Genomic DNA, 17,201 nt, shown 5'->3' with positions numbered 1-17,201 from the left:
GTGACAAAAATACTGTAAGCTGTCCTTTTTTCTCAATATAGGTCTTTCAGAATCATTTGGCTAAAGCTAAAAGAATAGCAGTTGTGGGAAATGGTGGCATTGCACTCGAATTAGTGTAAGTAAATTATTTTCTTAAGTTATTGAGAAATGTGTGCAAATAAAGACTAGAACAACTGGGCTATCCAAGTGTGTGTTATCTTAGGATTTTTTTAAAAAAGCTTTATAATAAAGTTGTAATTTATTGTTTGTTTATATTTAGTAAGGGTATTGATAAAAGGAAATACTTTCACACAACATATAATTGGACTGTGGAACTCATTATCACAGAAAATCATTGAGGCCAAAAATTCAGCAAGATTCAAAAAGGGATTGGACATTTATATGGATAACAACATCCGGAGTTAAACTAATGTAAAAATAATTGAAAGGGATGTTAAAGCTTGTGCTTTAGGGTTTAAGCTATTCTCTAACTACTAGAGATTAGAATGAGACCTAATGTGGGAGTATGGAGCAGATCTGCCTACTGTGTGGTTCTTACACCTTCCTCTGAAGTCCTTTTAATAACAGGATTGGTGTTGGAATGAGGATAATGTGCTGGAGGGATTCTTGCCCCCTACTCTGAATTGAGGCTAAAGTGGTGGGGGATGCTGCAGGGATCACCAAATTGGAGGGTCCAGGATAGTCTTGCTTATGGTTTTTCTCTCATCAGGCAAAGACTTTCTTTAGGCACTGTAGTGGATGTGACCGGGTTGGGGGGGGTCTTGTCATGATGCTCTAGGGTCTTGGGTCCATTAGTGACGTTTAGTACTGTATACGTATATGTAGATTTGCCTCATAAAAAGGGGGATAACATGTAATCTCCATAACCAGTACTAAAGGACATGAAAATAGGATGCATAGAACTTCTTTTTTCACCAGGGAGGCATTAACTTTGTTTCCAGGTTTAGGAATGAAAGCCCCTGCCCTTCTTTAATCTAGATCAGAGTTTCTCAAACTGGGGTCTGCGGACTCCAATCCATGGGATCCGCGGGTCCCGCTGCTCAACTCCTCCCCCTCCCTCCCTCCCTCCCTCCCTCATAGTCAGGCTCCCTACCTGCCCTTGTTCTGTGCAGCTCCTGGAAGTGGCCGCCAGGTCCCTGTTGACCCAAGGCACAGGGGCAGCCAGGGAGGCTCTGTGTGCTGCCCCCGCCTGAGTGCCGGCTCCACAGCTTCCATTGGCCAGGAACCGTGACCAATGGCAGCTGTGGGGATGGCGTCTGCGGGTCCGAGGGCAACGCACAGAGCCTTACTGGCCACGCATCCGCCTAGGGGCCATAGGAACCTGGTGGCTGCTTCCTGGAAGCCACAGTAAACGCTGCCGGGACCCCGCATCCTTCACCCCCCCCCCCTCCACACACACACACTCCTCTGCCCCAGCCCAGAGTCCCCTCCTGGACCCAAACTCCCTCTCGGAGCCCCCACCCCTCAGCCCAGAGTCTCCTCCCGCACTCCAAACCCCTTATCCCTGGCCCCACCCCAAGGCCTGCACCCCCAGCCAGAGCTCTCACCCCCTTTCCGCATCCCAACTCCCTGCCACGGCCTGGTGAAAGCGAGTGAGGGTGGGGGAGAGCAAGCAACAGAGGAACGGGGGATGGAGCGAGTGGAGGGCAGAGGCTTGGAGAAGAGGTGGGGCCTCGGTGAAGGGGCAGGGCAAAGGGGGTCCCCAAAAATTTTTAAATCGAAATGGGGGGCCTCCGGTTGCTAAAGTTTGAGAACCGCTGATCTAGATCACTCATAAACAAAGATTTCCTCTGTGGCAACCCATAATTTTATCCATTGTTGAAATGTGCTTTCCAGGTATGAAGTTGAAGGATGTGAAGTAATTTGGGCCATCAAAGACAAAGCCATTGGGAATACTTTCTTTGATGCGGGAGCAGCTGAATTCCTTATTCCAAAGCTAACTGCTGAGAAATTAGAGACTGCAATTGCATGTAAAAGAATCAAATATACGACAGACGGTACTGTGCAAACAGTAAAATACACTCCTTGCTTTAGTATACTAGCATATTAGTTGGCACTTGAATGTAAAGCAACATCCAAAATCATACATAAACCTGAGATCAGCTGAATTAGCAATGTTCAGAAAAGCTTCACTGTTCAAAATAGCATTCCCTCTTTACAAAAACAAACATAAAAAGGATTTTAATTATCATACTGCTAAAATGTTTGTGTAATATTGTTCTCTAAAGATTATTTAATTTATATACTGGTATGTAGGCATGTATCTCCGTCTCTGTCTGATGATGATGCATATTATATAATTGCCCAAGTGCTGCAGGAAGTAATACTGGTAATTGGAAGCACTCTACCCTCTTAGTCAGTACTGAACTAATGCCCCTGCAGAGTGCTAGGAGATGCTACTGCTCGATACAATTTCTTTTGGATAAGGCACAAAACTAAGATTTCTAGCTGATTGTGGTCATTAAAAATCTCATTACGCTAGATGCTTTTTAAAATTCCCCCATCTGTTTAAATTTAGATATTAATATTTTTTCTGTGTTACAATGAGGGGCTGCAGTTCTCTATTCACATGAGTAGCCCCATTGATTCATGTGAGTAAGGGTCTGCTGGAACAGCTCCTTTAATCTGTTGTACTGTTGCTGTGTGCTTTCACACCACAGTAACTTTTTACTCTATATCTGGTTGCATGTAAGGGGTGAAAGGTGTTCTTAAGAATATCAAATAATAAGATTACAATCCTGAAGTATGATGTGTTCTAGAAGTAGTGAAGTGTTTTGACTCCAGCACATTGTTATCCTCCTTTCCCACCATAAGGTCGCACTACTCTTAGTTCAGAATCCTTTGGAGTTGTGAGGATTGTATAATAGTGTATAAGGTCTTTGTATTGTGTATATGTTGAGTCTGATATTCTCCACATCCTTGAATTCAGGAAGCGAGAAGGAAGAAGGAAGTGTGGCAGCAGCTGACAAACTTGGCAGTGCCTTAGGCCCTGATTGGCATGAGGGCCTACATCTTAAAGGAACTAAAGAGGTAAGGCTGACATCATCCTAACTATATTTGTTTAGATGATAGTTTAAGTATGTGGAATTCACTGGCAGTACAGTGCCACACAGTGTTTCTAGGAATAAAACCAGAATGCACATGAACTGATTCTCCTCCTACACCAAATTTACATTTGTAAATCCAGTAACTTCAGTAGAGTTCCTTCTGACTTTCATTGATGTGAGGAAAATTGGATCTACTGCTGTGCTTTTGCTCCTTTATCTTTAGATATAAGCTCAAATGTTTGTTTCCACATTTCTGTGGGATTGGGCCTGATTGTAGTTTTAATAAAGAGCAACAAAAGCTATTTGCATACTCTCTAACTTCAGCTGCTTCAAATAAAGTTTAATCTCAGAGAGAGAGGATAATGAAACTCACCCAAAGGTACAGTGCACAACAGTCACTTATCACTACAGGTATTGATGTTTCTTTTTCTAATGAAACAATATGAATAAATTTTTAAAACCCCTGGAAGTAGGGTTGTGAGGACCTTTTTTTATTTTATTTTTTTCAAACAAAAATCAACTGAGTGGGCATTTCTATGTTTTTATCAGATTTTCATTTTTTGAACTTTTTGGTCACTCTGAAGTATTTATTTGAATATAACATTGTCATAAATATAAAAGGAAGGGTAAACCCCTTTAAAATCCCTCCTGGCCAGAGGAAAAATCCTCTCACCTGTAAAGGGTTAAGAAGCTAAAGGTAACCTCGCTGGCACCTGACCAAAATGACCAATGAGGAGACAAGATACTTTCAAAAGCTGGGAGGAGGGAGAGAGACAAAGGGTCTGTCTATATGCTGCTTTTGCCGGGGATAGAACAGGAATGGAGTCTTAGAACTTTTAGTAAGTAATCTAGCTAGGTATGTGTTAGATTATGATTTCTTTAAATTGCTGAGAAAGGAACTGTGCTGAATAGAATGACTATTCCTGTCTGTGTGTCTGTCTTTTTTGTAACTTAAGGTTTTGCCTAGAGAGATTCTCTGTGTTTTGAATCTAATTACCCTATAAGGTATCTACCATCCTGATTTTACAGAGGGGATTTCTTTACTTCTATTAAAAGTCGTCTTGTAAGAAAACTGAATGCTTTTTCATTGTTCTCAGATCCAAGGGTTTGGGTGTGTGGTGACCTATGCAAATTGGTGAGGATTTTTACCAAACCTTTCCCAGGAAGTGGGGTGCAAGGGTTGGGAGGATTTTGGGGGGGAAAGATGTGTCCAAACTACGTTTCCCAGTAAACCCAGTTAGTTTGGTGGTGGCAGTGGAGATCCAGGGACAAGGGATAAAATTAATTTGTACCTTGGGGAAGTTTTAACCTAAGTTGGTGAAAGTAAGCTTAGGAGGTTTTCATGCAGGTCCCCACATCTGTACCCTAGAGTTCAGAGTGGGGGAGGAACCTTGACAAACATATTTGAAAGATTTTTATATGAGAAATATTAGCCTCAAATTTCAATTTTGAATTACATTTTTTACTATTCTAAAACATTAGAAAGAAAGGAATGGGCATATCAAAGTTGTTGTGGTGCCTCTCAAAATAATCATAGAATCCTAGGACTGGAAGGGACCTCAAGAGGTCTTCTAGTCCACTCCCCTGCACCCAAGGCAGGACTAATTATTATCTAGACTATCCCTGACAGGTATTTGTCTAACCTGCTCTTAAAAATCTCCAATGATGGAGATTCCACAACCTCCCTAGGCAATTTATTCCAGTGTTTAACCACCCTGACAGTTAGGAAGTTTTTCCTAATGTCCAGCCTAAACTGCCGTTGCTGCAATTTAAGGCCATTGGTTCTTGTCCTGTCCTCAGAGGTTAATGAGAACAAATTTCCTTATAACAACTTTTTATGTACTTGACAACTGTTACCATGTCCCCCCCTCAGTCATCTTTTCTCCAGACTAAACAGACCTAGTTTTTTCAATCTTCCTTCATAAGTCATGTTTTCTAGACCTTTAGTCATTTTTGTTGCTCTTCTCTGGACTTTTTCCAGTTTGTCCACATCTTTCCTGAAATGTGGTGCCCAGAACTGGACATGATAGTCCAGTTGAGGCCTAATCAGTATGGAGAAGAGCGGAAGAATTACTTCTTGTGTCTTGCTTACAACACTCCTGCTAATACATCCCAGAATTATGTTTGCTATTTTCTCAATAAGTGTTTCACTGTTGACTCATATTTAGCTTGTGATCCACTATGATCCCCAGATCCCTTCCCACAGTACTCCTTCTTAGACAGTCATTTTCCATTTTGTATGCATGCAACTGATTGTTCCTTCCTAAGTGGAGTACTTTGCGTTTGTCTTTGAATTTGATTTCATCCTGTTTACTTCAGACCATTTCTCTAGTTTGTCCAGATCATTTTGAATTTTAATCCTACCCTCCAAAACAGTTGCAACCCCTCCCAGCTTGGTATCGGCCGCAAACGTCATAAATTTACTCTCTATGCCATTATCTAAATCACTGATGAAGATATTGAACAGAACAGGACTCAGAACAGATCCCTGTGGGACTCCATTTGATATGCCCTTCCAGCTTGATGATGAACCAGTGATAATTACTCTCTCTCTGGGAACAGTTTTCCAACCAGTTATGCACCCACCTTATAGTAGCTCCATGTAGGTTGTATTTCCCTAGTTCGTTTATGAGAGGGTCATGCAAGACCGTATCAAAAGCCTTACTAAAGTCAAGAATACCACATCTACTGCTTCTCCTCATCCATAAGGCTTGTACCTTGTCAAAGAAAGCTATTAGCTTGGTTTGACATGATTTGTTCTTGATAAATTCATGCTGACTGTAAATTACCACCTTATTATCATCTAGATATTTGCAAATTGATTGCTTAATATTTGCACCGCTGTCTTTTCGGGTACTGAAGTTTAGCTGTCTGGTCTAGAATTCCCCAGGTTGTTCTTATTCCCCTTTTTTATAAATTGGCACTATATTTGCCCTTTTCCAGTCCTCTGGAATCTCATTTGCCTTCCATGACTTTTCAAAGATAATCGCTAATGGCTCAGATATCTCCTCAGTCAGCTCCTTGAGTGTTCTAGGATGTATTTCATCAGGCCCTGGTGACTTGAAGACATCTAATGTGTCTAAGTAATTTTTAACTTGTTCTTTCCCTATTTAGTCTCTGATCCTATCTCATTTTCACTGGCGTTCAATGTTAGATGTCCAGTTGCTACTAAACTTTTTGGTGAAAAACTGAAACAAAAAATCATTTAGTACTTCTGCCATTTCCACAATTTTTGTTATTTTTCCCCCCCTCATTGAGTAAACGGCCTTTCCTGTCCTTGGTCTTCCTCTTGCTTGTAATGCAGGGATTCTCCACCTTTTTCCTTCTGAGCGCCCCCTCCCAATATGCTATGTTGTGCTACTGAAACTGTTTTTCAGCAGATTAATAGCCAGGGCTAGTGTTAGGGGTAGCAAGCAGATCAGTTCCCAGGACCTCATGCCACAGGGTGCCCCTCAAAGCTAAGTTTCAGAGTAACAGCCGTGTTAGTCTGTATTCGCAAAAAGAAAAGGAGGACTTGTGGCACCTTAGAGACTAACCAATTTATTTGAGCATGAGCTTTCGTGAGAGCTGTAGCTCACGAAAGCTCATGCTCAAATAAATTGGTTAGTCTCTAAGGTGCCACAAGTCCTCCTCAAAGTTAAGTTGCTCAGGCTTTGGCTTCAGTCCAGAGCAGCGGGGCTCAGGATTCGGCTTTCTGCCCTGGGCCCCAGGGAGTCTAACGCTGGCCCTGCTCTCTGGTTTATTTTGGCGGACCCCCTCAAACCTGCTCGTGGCCCCCTAGGCGCCCCCGGAGCCCTGGTTGAGAACTGCTGTTCTAATGTATTTGTAAAATGTTTTCTTGTTATCATTTATGTCTCTAGGTAGTTTAATCTCGTTTTGTGCCTTGGTCTTTCTAATATTGTCCTACATGCTAGTGTTGTTTGTTTATATTCATCCTTTGTAATTTGACCTAGTTTCCACTTTTTGTAGGATTCTTTTTTTGAGTTTCAGATTATTGAAGATCTCCTGGTTAAGCCAGGGTGGTCTCTTGTCATACTTCCTATCTTTCCTGCGCAGTGGGATAGTTTGCTCTTGTGCCCTTAATAATGTCTTTTTGAAAAACTGCCAACTAGCTTGAACTGTTTTTCCCCTTAGACTTGCTTCCCATGGGATCTTACCTACCAACTCCCTGAGTTTGCTAACGTCTGCCTTCTTGAAATCCATTATCTATAATGTGCTGTTTTCCCTCTTACCATTCCTTAGAATCATGAATTCTATCATTTCCTGATCGCTTTCATCCAAGCTCCCTTCCACTTTCAAATTCTCAGCCAGTTCCTCCCTATTTGTCAAAATCAAATCTAGAACAGCCTCTTCCCTAGTAACTTTCTCCATCTTCTGAAATAAAAAATTGTCTCCAATACATTTGAATAACCTGTTGGCTAATCCATACCATGCTGTCTTATTTTCCAAACAGATGTCTCGGTAGTTGAAGGCCCCCCATGACCACCAAGTCCTGTGCTTTGGATGATTTTGTTAGTTGTTTATAAAAAGCCTCATCCACCTCTTCTTCCTGGTTAGGTGGTCTGTAGTAGACCCCTACCATGACATCACCCTTGGTTTTTTAGCCCTTTTATCCTTATCTGGATACTTTCAACAAGTCTGTCTCCTATTTCCATCTCAATCTCAGTCCAAATGTATACACTTTTGATATATAAGACAACACTTCCTCCACTTTGATACCACTGTTGTCAACAAAATGTAGCTGTGATTTGTTGAAATTTGTACTGAGCATGAGGGAAGATTATGATCAAAACATAACATGCAGGGAGGCACTAAACTTACAAAAGCAATTGAAAGAAGTTTCAGAGACTTGACAGATTGGCGAGTGGTGATAGTGCTGGTGCAGTCTGTGGACATTTGGTTTGCTGTAATCAGTTTCAAAGAATGAGAATTGCGCAAGGATTGAATCATAAAATGATTCAGAAAAATTATGGCACCTCTGCATGACTAACATGACTGATCCCAAATGTTCGTCATAGATTGAGCTCAGAACTGGAATAAGTTGAAATGTGGCGGATGAAACATAAGAGAGAAGGAAGGAACTCAACAAATCCAAATCTATGTATGTTGTCATAAGAGGTAGTCACAGTTCATTTAATCAAAATGTTGAAAAATCGTGGAATTGAAATCCTGAAAGAGAGGATAGTTGAATTCAGATTTATCAATTTTTTAAAAATCTGCACTCTTCTCTAGACATCTCAGTGTCAGTTGAGCATGTCTTTAGCACATTAAGATTGTTTTAGTTAAAACTGTGACAGAGGAGGTGATGAGAAAGCAGGTAAGTACTGATAATGAAGGGCAGTAACAAAAGGGACTCAATGTGTCAGATTTCAACATTTGGGACATTCGTTTTCATCTTACTAATATTTAATTCAGGGGAAAGTTTTCTATCCTGTATGATAGTATTGTTGTTGCTAATTGTTGTATATCTTGTAACTGTCAGTTTTCTTATTTAGTTTTCTCACAAAGTTCACATTGAAACACTGTGTGAAATAAAGAAAATATACCTTCAGCAAGAATTCAAGCAGCTGCAGAAGACCTCTTTGTCTTTTCCTAAAGATAATTCAGATAACCAGAATGCACACCTGGAGGAAGGTCAGTATCACAGAAGAAACAATATACAGATACTAATTTGAAACCCTCCTTGAGGATGCAAGCATAGCAGAAGTACAATATATTTGTATTATTTGTTTCAAAGCAAATAAAACAGGTGGGGGCAGATCATCTGTTTCCGTAAGTTAGCATAGCTCCATTAAGTCAGTGAAGCTATGAAAACTTATACCAGCTGAGGATCTAATCTATGGGCTCCAAACCAACAAATAAAGTTGCCCAGACTTAAGCCCGCTGGAATCACCAGGGCACCGTGCCAATAATGGGGTTAGTCCGATAAAGGCACATACCTCTTACCACAGTAAAAATAGAGGGGAAAAAGTTCTTTTGTTATCTTTATTTGAATGCCTGTGAGAATATGAAAGGGATAATCCTGAGATGGTAGGGGAATTGACTAAGACCACCTTGTTTCCAGCTTCAGCTTTTGATCCTATACAAACGATTCCTATTAGAATTTTATAAGAATGTAAGAATAGTCATACTAAATCAAACCAATGGTCCATCTAGCCCAGCATCCTATCTTCTGACAGTGGTTAGATGCTTCAGAGGGAGTGAACAGAACAGGGCAATTAGGGAGTGATCCATCCTGACATCCAGTCCCAGCTTCTGGTAATCAGTGGTTTAGGGACACCCAGAGCATGCGGTTGCGTCCCTGACCATTTTGGCTAATAGCTATTGATGGACCTATCCTCCATGAATTTACTAATTATTTTTTAATCCAATTATACTTTTGGCCTTCACAACATCCCCTGGCAATGGGTACAACAGATTGAGGGTGTCTGATGTGTGAAGAAATACTTGCTTACGTTTCTTTTAAAACTGCTGCCTATTAATTTTATTGGGAGACCCCTGGTTCTTGTGTTATGCCAAGGAGTAAATAACACTTCCTTTTTCACTTTCTCCACACCAGTCATGATTTCATAGACCTCTATCATATCCCCCCTTAGCCTTCTCTTTTCTGAGCTGAACAGTCCCAGTCTTTTTAATATATCCTTCTGTGGAAGCTGTTTCATACATTTTCAATCATTTTTGTTGCCCTTCTCTGTACCTTTTCTAATTGTACTATATCTTTTTTGAGATGGAGTGACCAGAACTGTACGCAGTATTCAGTATGTGGGCATACCATAGATTTATATAGTGGCATTATGATATTTGCTGCCTTACTATCTGCCCCTTTCCTAATGGTTCTTAACATTCTGTTAACCTTTTTTGACTGTTGTGGCACATGAAGTGGATGTTTTCAGAGAGAGATCCGTGATGACTGCAAGAGCTCTTTCTTGAGGGTAATAGCTAAGTTAAAACCCACCATTTTGTATATATAATTGGGATTGTTTTCCAATGTGCATTACTTTGCACTTACCGACTTTGAATTACATCTGCCATTTTGTTTCCCAGTCACCCAGTTTTGTGAGATTGCTTCGTAACTCTTCACAGTCAGCTTTGGACTTAATTATCTTGAGTAATTTTGTATCATCAGCAAACCTTGCTACCACACTGTTTACCCCGCTTTCTATATCATTTATTAATATGTTGAACAGCACAGGTTTCAATACAGATCCCTTTGGGACCCTGCTATTTACTACTTTCCAATATGAAAAATGATCAGTTGTTCCTACCCTTTGTTTCCTATCTTTCAACCAGTTACTGATCCACGAGAGCACCTTCTCTTTTTATCCCATGAATGCTTAGTTTGCTTAACAGGCTTTGGTGTCAGATTTGGTCAAAAGCTTTCTGAAGGTCCAAGAACACCATATCAGTTGGATTACCCTTGTCCACATTTCTTGACACCTTCAAAGAATTCTAATAGATTGATGAGGCATGATTTTCCTTTAGCCATATTGACTCTTCCCCAACATATGTTAATCTGTGTCTGATAATTCTGTTCTTTGCTATAGTTTCAAACAATTTGTCTGGCATTCCATTAACTATCCTCCACTTATCTGGTACAGAGGCTGATTTAAGCTGTAGGTGACAGTAGTTCTGGAATTTCACGTTTGAGTTCCTTCAGAACTCTTGGGTGAATACCATCTAGTCCTGACTTGTTACTGTTTAATTTATCAATTTGTTCCAAAATCTCCTCTGTTGAAACCTCAGTCTGGGACAGTTCCTCAGATTTGTCACCTAAAAAGAATGGCTCAGATGTGAGACTCTCCCTCATATCCTCTGCAGTGAAGACCTTGCCTGGTCTTCCTTGATCGTCTAGTGAGCCCACTGAGTGTTTTGATATACTTTTAAAAAATGTTAATTTTTGTGGCCTTTGCAAGTTGCTCTTCAAATTATTTTTTGGGCGCCTAATTATACTTGTACACTTTACTTGCCAGAGTTTATGCTCCTTTCTGTTTTCCTCAGTAGGATTTGACTTCAGTTTATAAAGGATGCCTTTTTGCCTCTAACCATCTCTTTTACTCTGTTTAGCCATGGTAGCATTTTTTTTCCCTTTTTTTTTTTTTTTTAAATTTGACATTTATTTTGAGCCTCTATTATGGTATTTTTAAATCGTTTCAGTTCAGCTTGCAGGTCTTTCGCTCTTGTGACTGTTCCTTCTAATTTCCATTCAGTTAACTTCCTCATTTTTGGGTAGTTCCCCTCTGTGAAGTTAAATGCTATTGTGGTGGATTTCTTTGGTATTTTCCCCTCTAGAAGGATGTTAAATTTAATTACATTATGGTTGTTAACAACAAGTGGTTCAGCTATATTCACCTTTTGGACCAGTGCTCCTCTTAGGACCGAGTCAAGTATTGCTTTTTCCCTTGTGGGTTCTAGCTGCTCCAAGAAACAGTCATTAATGGTGTCTAAAAATGTATTCTCTGTACCCTGTCCTGAGGTGACATGTTCCCAGTCAATCTGGGGAGAGTTGAAATCCTCCATCATTGGGTTTTCTGTTCTTGTAGCCCCTCTAATCTCCCTGAGCATTTCACAGTGACTGTCACCATACTGGTCAGGTGGTCAGTCGTATATTCCTAGTGCAAAACTCTTACTATTCAAGCATGGAATTTCTATCCATAGAGATTCTATGGTACAGTTTGATTCATTTAAGATTTTTACTATATTTGACTCTATGCTTTCTTTCACATTTAGTGCCCTTCCTGCACCACCACAATCTACTCTGTCATTCTTATATATTTTGTATCCTGATATTACCATGTCCCGTTGATTACCATTGTGCCTCCAAGTTTTTGTGATGCCTTTTATATCAATATCCTCATTTAATATGAGGCACCTAAGTTCACCCATCTTAGTATTTAGACCTCTAGCATTTGTATACAAGCACTTATAAAATTTTTCAATATTTAGTTGTCTGCCTTCATATGATGTAATTAAATGGGATTCTTTTCCATTTGACTGTTTCTCTTCAGTTCCTACCTGTACTTTATCATCTTCTGTCCTCTCCTTTTTACTAGGATATAGAGTATTCCCTTTAATAAATGCTCCCTAAGGGATATCTCTATCCGAACCTTGTGCTCCTCTACACCTGCTGGTCTCTTAAAATGTAATAATCTTAAAATGTTAGTGCATTAATTCAGTAAAGCATTTTCTGGGTATTACATGTATAGATTTAATAATACTTAGCATTTATATAAGACTTTATATCTTCATAGTACATTACAAACATAATATAATCCACAGAATACCCCAGTGAGGTGGGAGCAGTGGTGAGTAGTAGTATTTCTATTTTACAAATGGGGAAACTGAGGCAGGGTAACTCCAAAAAGGAGTTAATGTCAGAACAAGGATTTGATCTTTGGTGTCTAGGCTCCTAGGCCTATGATTAAAATAAGAAAAGTGGTGGGCAAATTGTGAGAATTATTTTTGCCTCGAATAATAATAAGGTAGGTTGTTCGCAACTAATTCTTATTCCGTGTGTATTTCATGTCTTATTAAAATAACATGCATTGGTTGTGTTCTCAGGTTAGAATTTTCACTTTTTCAGAGCTGTGGCCTGTATATATGGAATTAACCAATGGGAAGATATATGGCTGTGATTTCATTGTCAGTGCAACTGGAGTTGTGCCAAATGTTAAGCCATTTCTTGATGGTAATAATGTAAGGGTCATTATTAAATATAACTACTGACTTTCTTCTTTTTAAATTAAAGTTGGTTTTAACTTCAAAACAAAAGAAAATATACTTTGGTAGCTATTTTATGTTGCGTTTCCTAAGATAAAATGTTGAAAGGTAAGGATTTTGCATGTTGCAAACAAATTTAAAATGAGGTAAATGCTATGAAATTGACTACACTAGAAATTCCTAATATAGTAAAAGATGAATTTCTGTAGAGTTATGGGCTCTTATAATTAGACCAAATCAATATCAAAGCTGGTATTAAAATTTTAGAATTTCTAGGTCACAGTCGCATGTTGAGACCATGAGATCATCATGATGCTTCCCATACTTATATCTATGTTAAGAGTGTTTTTTCGTACTTTACGGTATTGGTAAAACACCAGTCCCTGAGCAAAACATACAGCTGATATTACAAAAACATCTTTGTTTCTTGCTAGTGTTCGGTATTGAGGTATGAAATGTAAATTGTGAATTACTGCTACATGTTGACTCGCTTGTGAAGTCACTCATACTCCTTTGTTACATCCCTATGGGATATCAATAAATTAAAAAAAAAAAAAAAAACCCTTGCAAAGATACGCCATGTACTAAAAACAACACTTCATACTCCCTTGGGGTTCTATGCTATCTGTAACACCAAGGAATTAATGTATGCTGATGTGTTACAATGGAGTGTAATCTGGCTGACTTCCACTTCAGGCGATCTTAAGTTAAAATAAGTTTAGAATCACAGAAGTACCAGTGACCATCTTATCAATGCTACATATGGATTTTGGAGTTAGCTCACTTTAAAAGAAAAATATGTGCAGATCACTTGTAAATCACAGCACTGATCTCCATTTTAAACTGTGTTCTAATAGTTTTTATGTGAATATGAACAGCACATATTAACGTGCTCTCTGTGGGACTACAATTTAAAACTACTGTGAAAATTAAGTTAATATTGAATATGCCCAGCTGCTTATTAAACAGATATTCAAACAGAGCACATTACATCTGTAGTCTATACTGATTGCCTGTTTTGGATTGAATTTGAGGTGTTGGATTTTGACCTATAGGTATAAATCCCTAAATAATATGGAGCCTTTCTCTGTGAGAAACTGCCATTGGGTGATTTTGGGAAACGGGACAAGATGTCTGCTGATGATCAAGCAAAAGGAGGTAGCAGGGAAGCAGAAAGAGAAGAGCATGAGGAAGGCTGGAACAAGACTACATAAGGCTTTTAAAAAGCATAGTCAACAATTTGAACTGGATTCTGAAATGAATGCAGAGCCACAGAAGTAGTTTGAGGATGGGGGTGGTGTGATAGCCCTTCTTTGTATGTGTAAAAAGGTGGGAAGCAGCATGCTGAACATGTTTGATCTTGGTGAAGCCGCAGAAAAGGGAGCTGCCATAGCCAGTAGCATCAGGTTTTGATATTGGGCCAGATTAAATTAATTTAGTTGGTAAATTTACAGAAGGGATTAATTTAGTGCATTATATCCAAATGGGATGCTACTGTACATAAACTAAATAAACTAAATGAGATTGCAGCAGAATAGTGTGGACGTATTCAGGAATGAAGGCTGCCTTACAGTACAGGGTAGGGAAAGAATAAGCAGCCTCTAAAAGAAGTCACACCACATGTTTTAACTAATTTATTTTTGCCATTTTGAGTGTCTCTTTTTATGTTTGAATGATAAAATTGAGTGGTATTGAGAAATTACATTTACCTCTTGAATATAATATGGAGAAGTGTTTTATTAGCTCAGCCAAAGATGTTTAACCAGGACATACATAGTTGGAAAAGCTGCTTTAATGTGGCCTGCCTCCGGGAACCTATATTATTCAACTAAACTGAATGCGTTTTCTGTTTTAACAAGACAGTTTCAATTATACAAGCTGCTTTGTGATGATGGTTTCTTCTCCTGACAGTTATAAGGAGTCATATTAGAAGCAGGGCTAAAGGTCACAAATCTGACTAGTTGGCTGTCAATTAATCGCATTAACTCGTGATTAACTCAGAAAAATTAATCACGATTGAAAAATTTAATCACAATTAATCGCACTTATAACAGAATACCAATTGAAATGTGTTAAGTAATTGTTGATGTTCTTCTACATTTTCAATATTGATTTCAGTTACAACACAGAATACAAAGTTACACAGTGCTCACTTTATATTATTTTGGTTACAAGTATTTGCACTGTAAAAATGATAAAAGAAATAGTATTTTTAAATGACCTCATACAGGTACTGAAGTGCAATCTCTTTATCGTGAAAGTTTAACTTACACATGCAGATTTTTTGGTTACATAACTGCACTCAAAAACAAAACAGTGTAAAACTTTAGCGCCTACAAGTCCATTCAGTCCTACTCCTTATTCTGCCAATCGCAGACAAACCAGTTTGTTTACATTGATGGGAGATATTGCTGCCTGGTTCTTATTTCCAATGTCACCTGAAAGTGAGAACAGGCATTTGCATGGCACTTTTGTAACCGGCATTGCAAGGTATTTACCTGCCATATATGCTAAACATTCATATGGCCTTTCATGCTTCGACCACCATTCCAGAAGACATGCTTCCATGCTGATGATGCTCGTTAAAAAAATAATACATCAATTAAATTTGTGACTGTACTTCTGTGGGCGAGGGAGGGGGGAGAATTGTATGTCTCCTGCTCTGTTTTACCCATATTCTGCATATATTTCATGTTATAGCAGTCTCAATGATGACCCAGCACATGTTCATTTTGAGAACACTTTCACAGCAGATTTGACAAAATGCAAAGAAGGTACCAATGTGAGATTTCTAAAAATAGCTACAGAACTCGACCCAAGATTTAAGAATATGAAGTGCTGTCCAAAATTTGAGAGGGACGAGGTGTGGAGCATGCTTTTAGAAGTCTTAAAAGAGCAACACTCGGATGCGGAAACTACAGAACCCAAACCACCAAAAAAGAAAATCAGTGTTCTGCTGGTGACATCTGACTCAGACAATGAAAATGAACATGCGTCAGTCCACACTGCTTTGGATCGTTATCAAGCAGAACCCATCATCAGCATGGAAGCATGTCCTCTGGAATGGTGCATGAAGGGACATATGAATCTTTGGCACATCTGGCACGTAAATATCTTGCAACGCCAGCTACAACTGTGCAATGCGAACGCCTGTTCTCATTTTCAGGTGACATTGTAAGCAAGAAGCGGGCAGCATTATCTCCTGCAAATTGTAACCAATCTTGTTTGTGTGAGTAATTGGCTGATCAAGAAATAGGACTGAGTGGAGTTGTAGGCACTAAAGTTTTACATTTGTTTTATTTTTGAGTGCAGTTTTTTTACATAATTCTACATTTGTAAGTTCAACTTTCACGATAAAGAGATTGCATTACAGTATTTGTATGAGGTGAATTGAAAAATACATTTTTTTGTTTTTTACAATGCAAATATTTGTAATCAAAAATAAATATAAAGTGAGCACTGTACACTTTGTATTCTGTGTTGTAATTGAAATTAATATATTTGAAAATGTAAACATCCAAAAATATTTCAAATGGTATTCTGTTGTTTAACAGCGCTATTAATTGCACGATTAATCGTGATTACTTTTTTTTAATCGCTTGACAGCCCTACTAATAACCTTAGCCTGTATTGCCCAGTAGTAGCCAGGGAACTGCCCTGTTGGATAAGAGACATCAGTGTGGTTTTAAAATTGCACGTTTTGGTTGAATGGAGTTGCTTAATGTGGCAGAGACGTGTGAAATGATGGACAGCTTTAAGACACATACTGTGTAAATGAGATGGGCACTTAACCAGGATGAATTTAAATCTCCTGGGGCATTCCAATCAAATGGCTTTTGATAGGTAGTTTTTTCTTCAGTACTGATCCATACAAATACTTAGTTTGCTCTAGGTGAAGATGGCGGTCTGAAAGTGGATAAACATATGCACTCTTCAGTAGCAGATATCTATGCAGCAGGGGATATCTGCACTGCATCGTGGGAACCTAGTCCAGTGTGGCAGCAGGTGAATAAATTTATATGCGCTCTAATCCAAAGGCTAAATAGCACAGTATTTTTGTACATCTAATGTATGTACATATGAGGCTAATTTAAGTAGTAAATCTCAATAGTGTGTGATGATTCTACCTGATATCAACGCACCTATAGTTTGTTTCTGAAGACCAAGTCACTCCTCATCTCTAGATGGGTGGGGCTACTGAGTATATACAATATGTGAACTGATATGTTCATTACACATAGCATGTCTATTAACCTTGTGGTTTTTTTTAGATGAGGCTTTGGACCCAAGCTAGGCAGATGGGATGGTATGCAGCAAAGTGCATGGTAGCAGATTCTTTAGGGGAATCTATTGACATGGACTTCAGTTTTGAACTCTTTGCTCATGTTACAAAATTTTTCAATTATAAGGTAAGTAAACTAATTCTGACACAGTTAG

At 39.0% G+C, this 17,201-nt stretch overlaps 1 protein-coding gene across 5 annotated transcripts in view; it reads left to right on the top strand.

The window, feature by feature from the left end:
• PYROXD1 (pyridine nucleotide-disulphide oxidoreductase domain 1) overlaps nt 1–17,201 on the top strand; it is a 33,863-nt gene that overhangs the window by 13,509 nt on the left and 3,153 nt on the right. For 3 of the 5 annotated variants that reach the window (XM_037915901.2, XM_037915908.2, XM_037915916.2), the window contains 7 exons: nt 42–115; nt 1,837–1,997; nt 2,930–3,030; nt 8,543–8,681; nt 12,628–12,740; nt 16,647–16,769; nt 17,036–17,173. In XM_037915901.2, coding sequence (XP_037771829.1) covers nt 42–115; nt 1,837–1,997; nt 2,930–3,030; nt 8,543–8,681; nt 12,628–12,740; nt 16,647–16,769; nt 17,036–17,173 — 849 coding nt within the window. The remainder of the gene's footprint in view (nt 1–41; nt 116–1,836; nt 1,998–2,929; nt 3,031–8,542; nt 8,682–12,627; nt 12,741–16,646; nt 16,770–17,035; nt 17,174–17,201) is intronic. The other 2 variants (XM_037915904.2, XM_037915910.2) reach the window with 2 other exon arrangements.

Source organism: Chelonia mydas, chromosome 1, assembly GCF_015237465.2.
Source record: "Chelonia mydas isolate rCheMyd1 chromosome 1, rCheMyd1.pri.v2, whole genome shotgun sequence".
NCBI lineage: Eukaryota > Metazoa > Chordata > Testudines > Cheloniidae > Chelonia > Chelonia mydas.
Note: the sequence above shows the minus strand (reverse complement) of the source record. Positions and strands in the feature narration are given on the sequence as shown.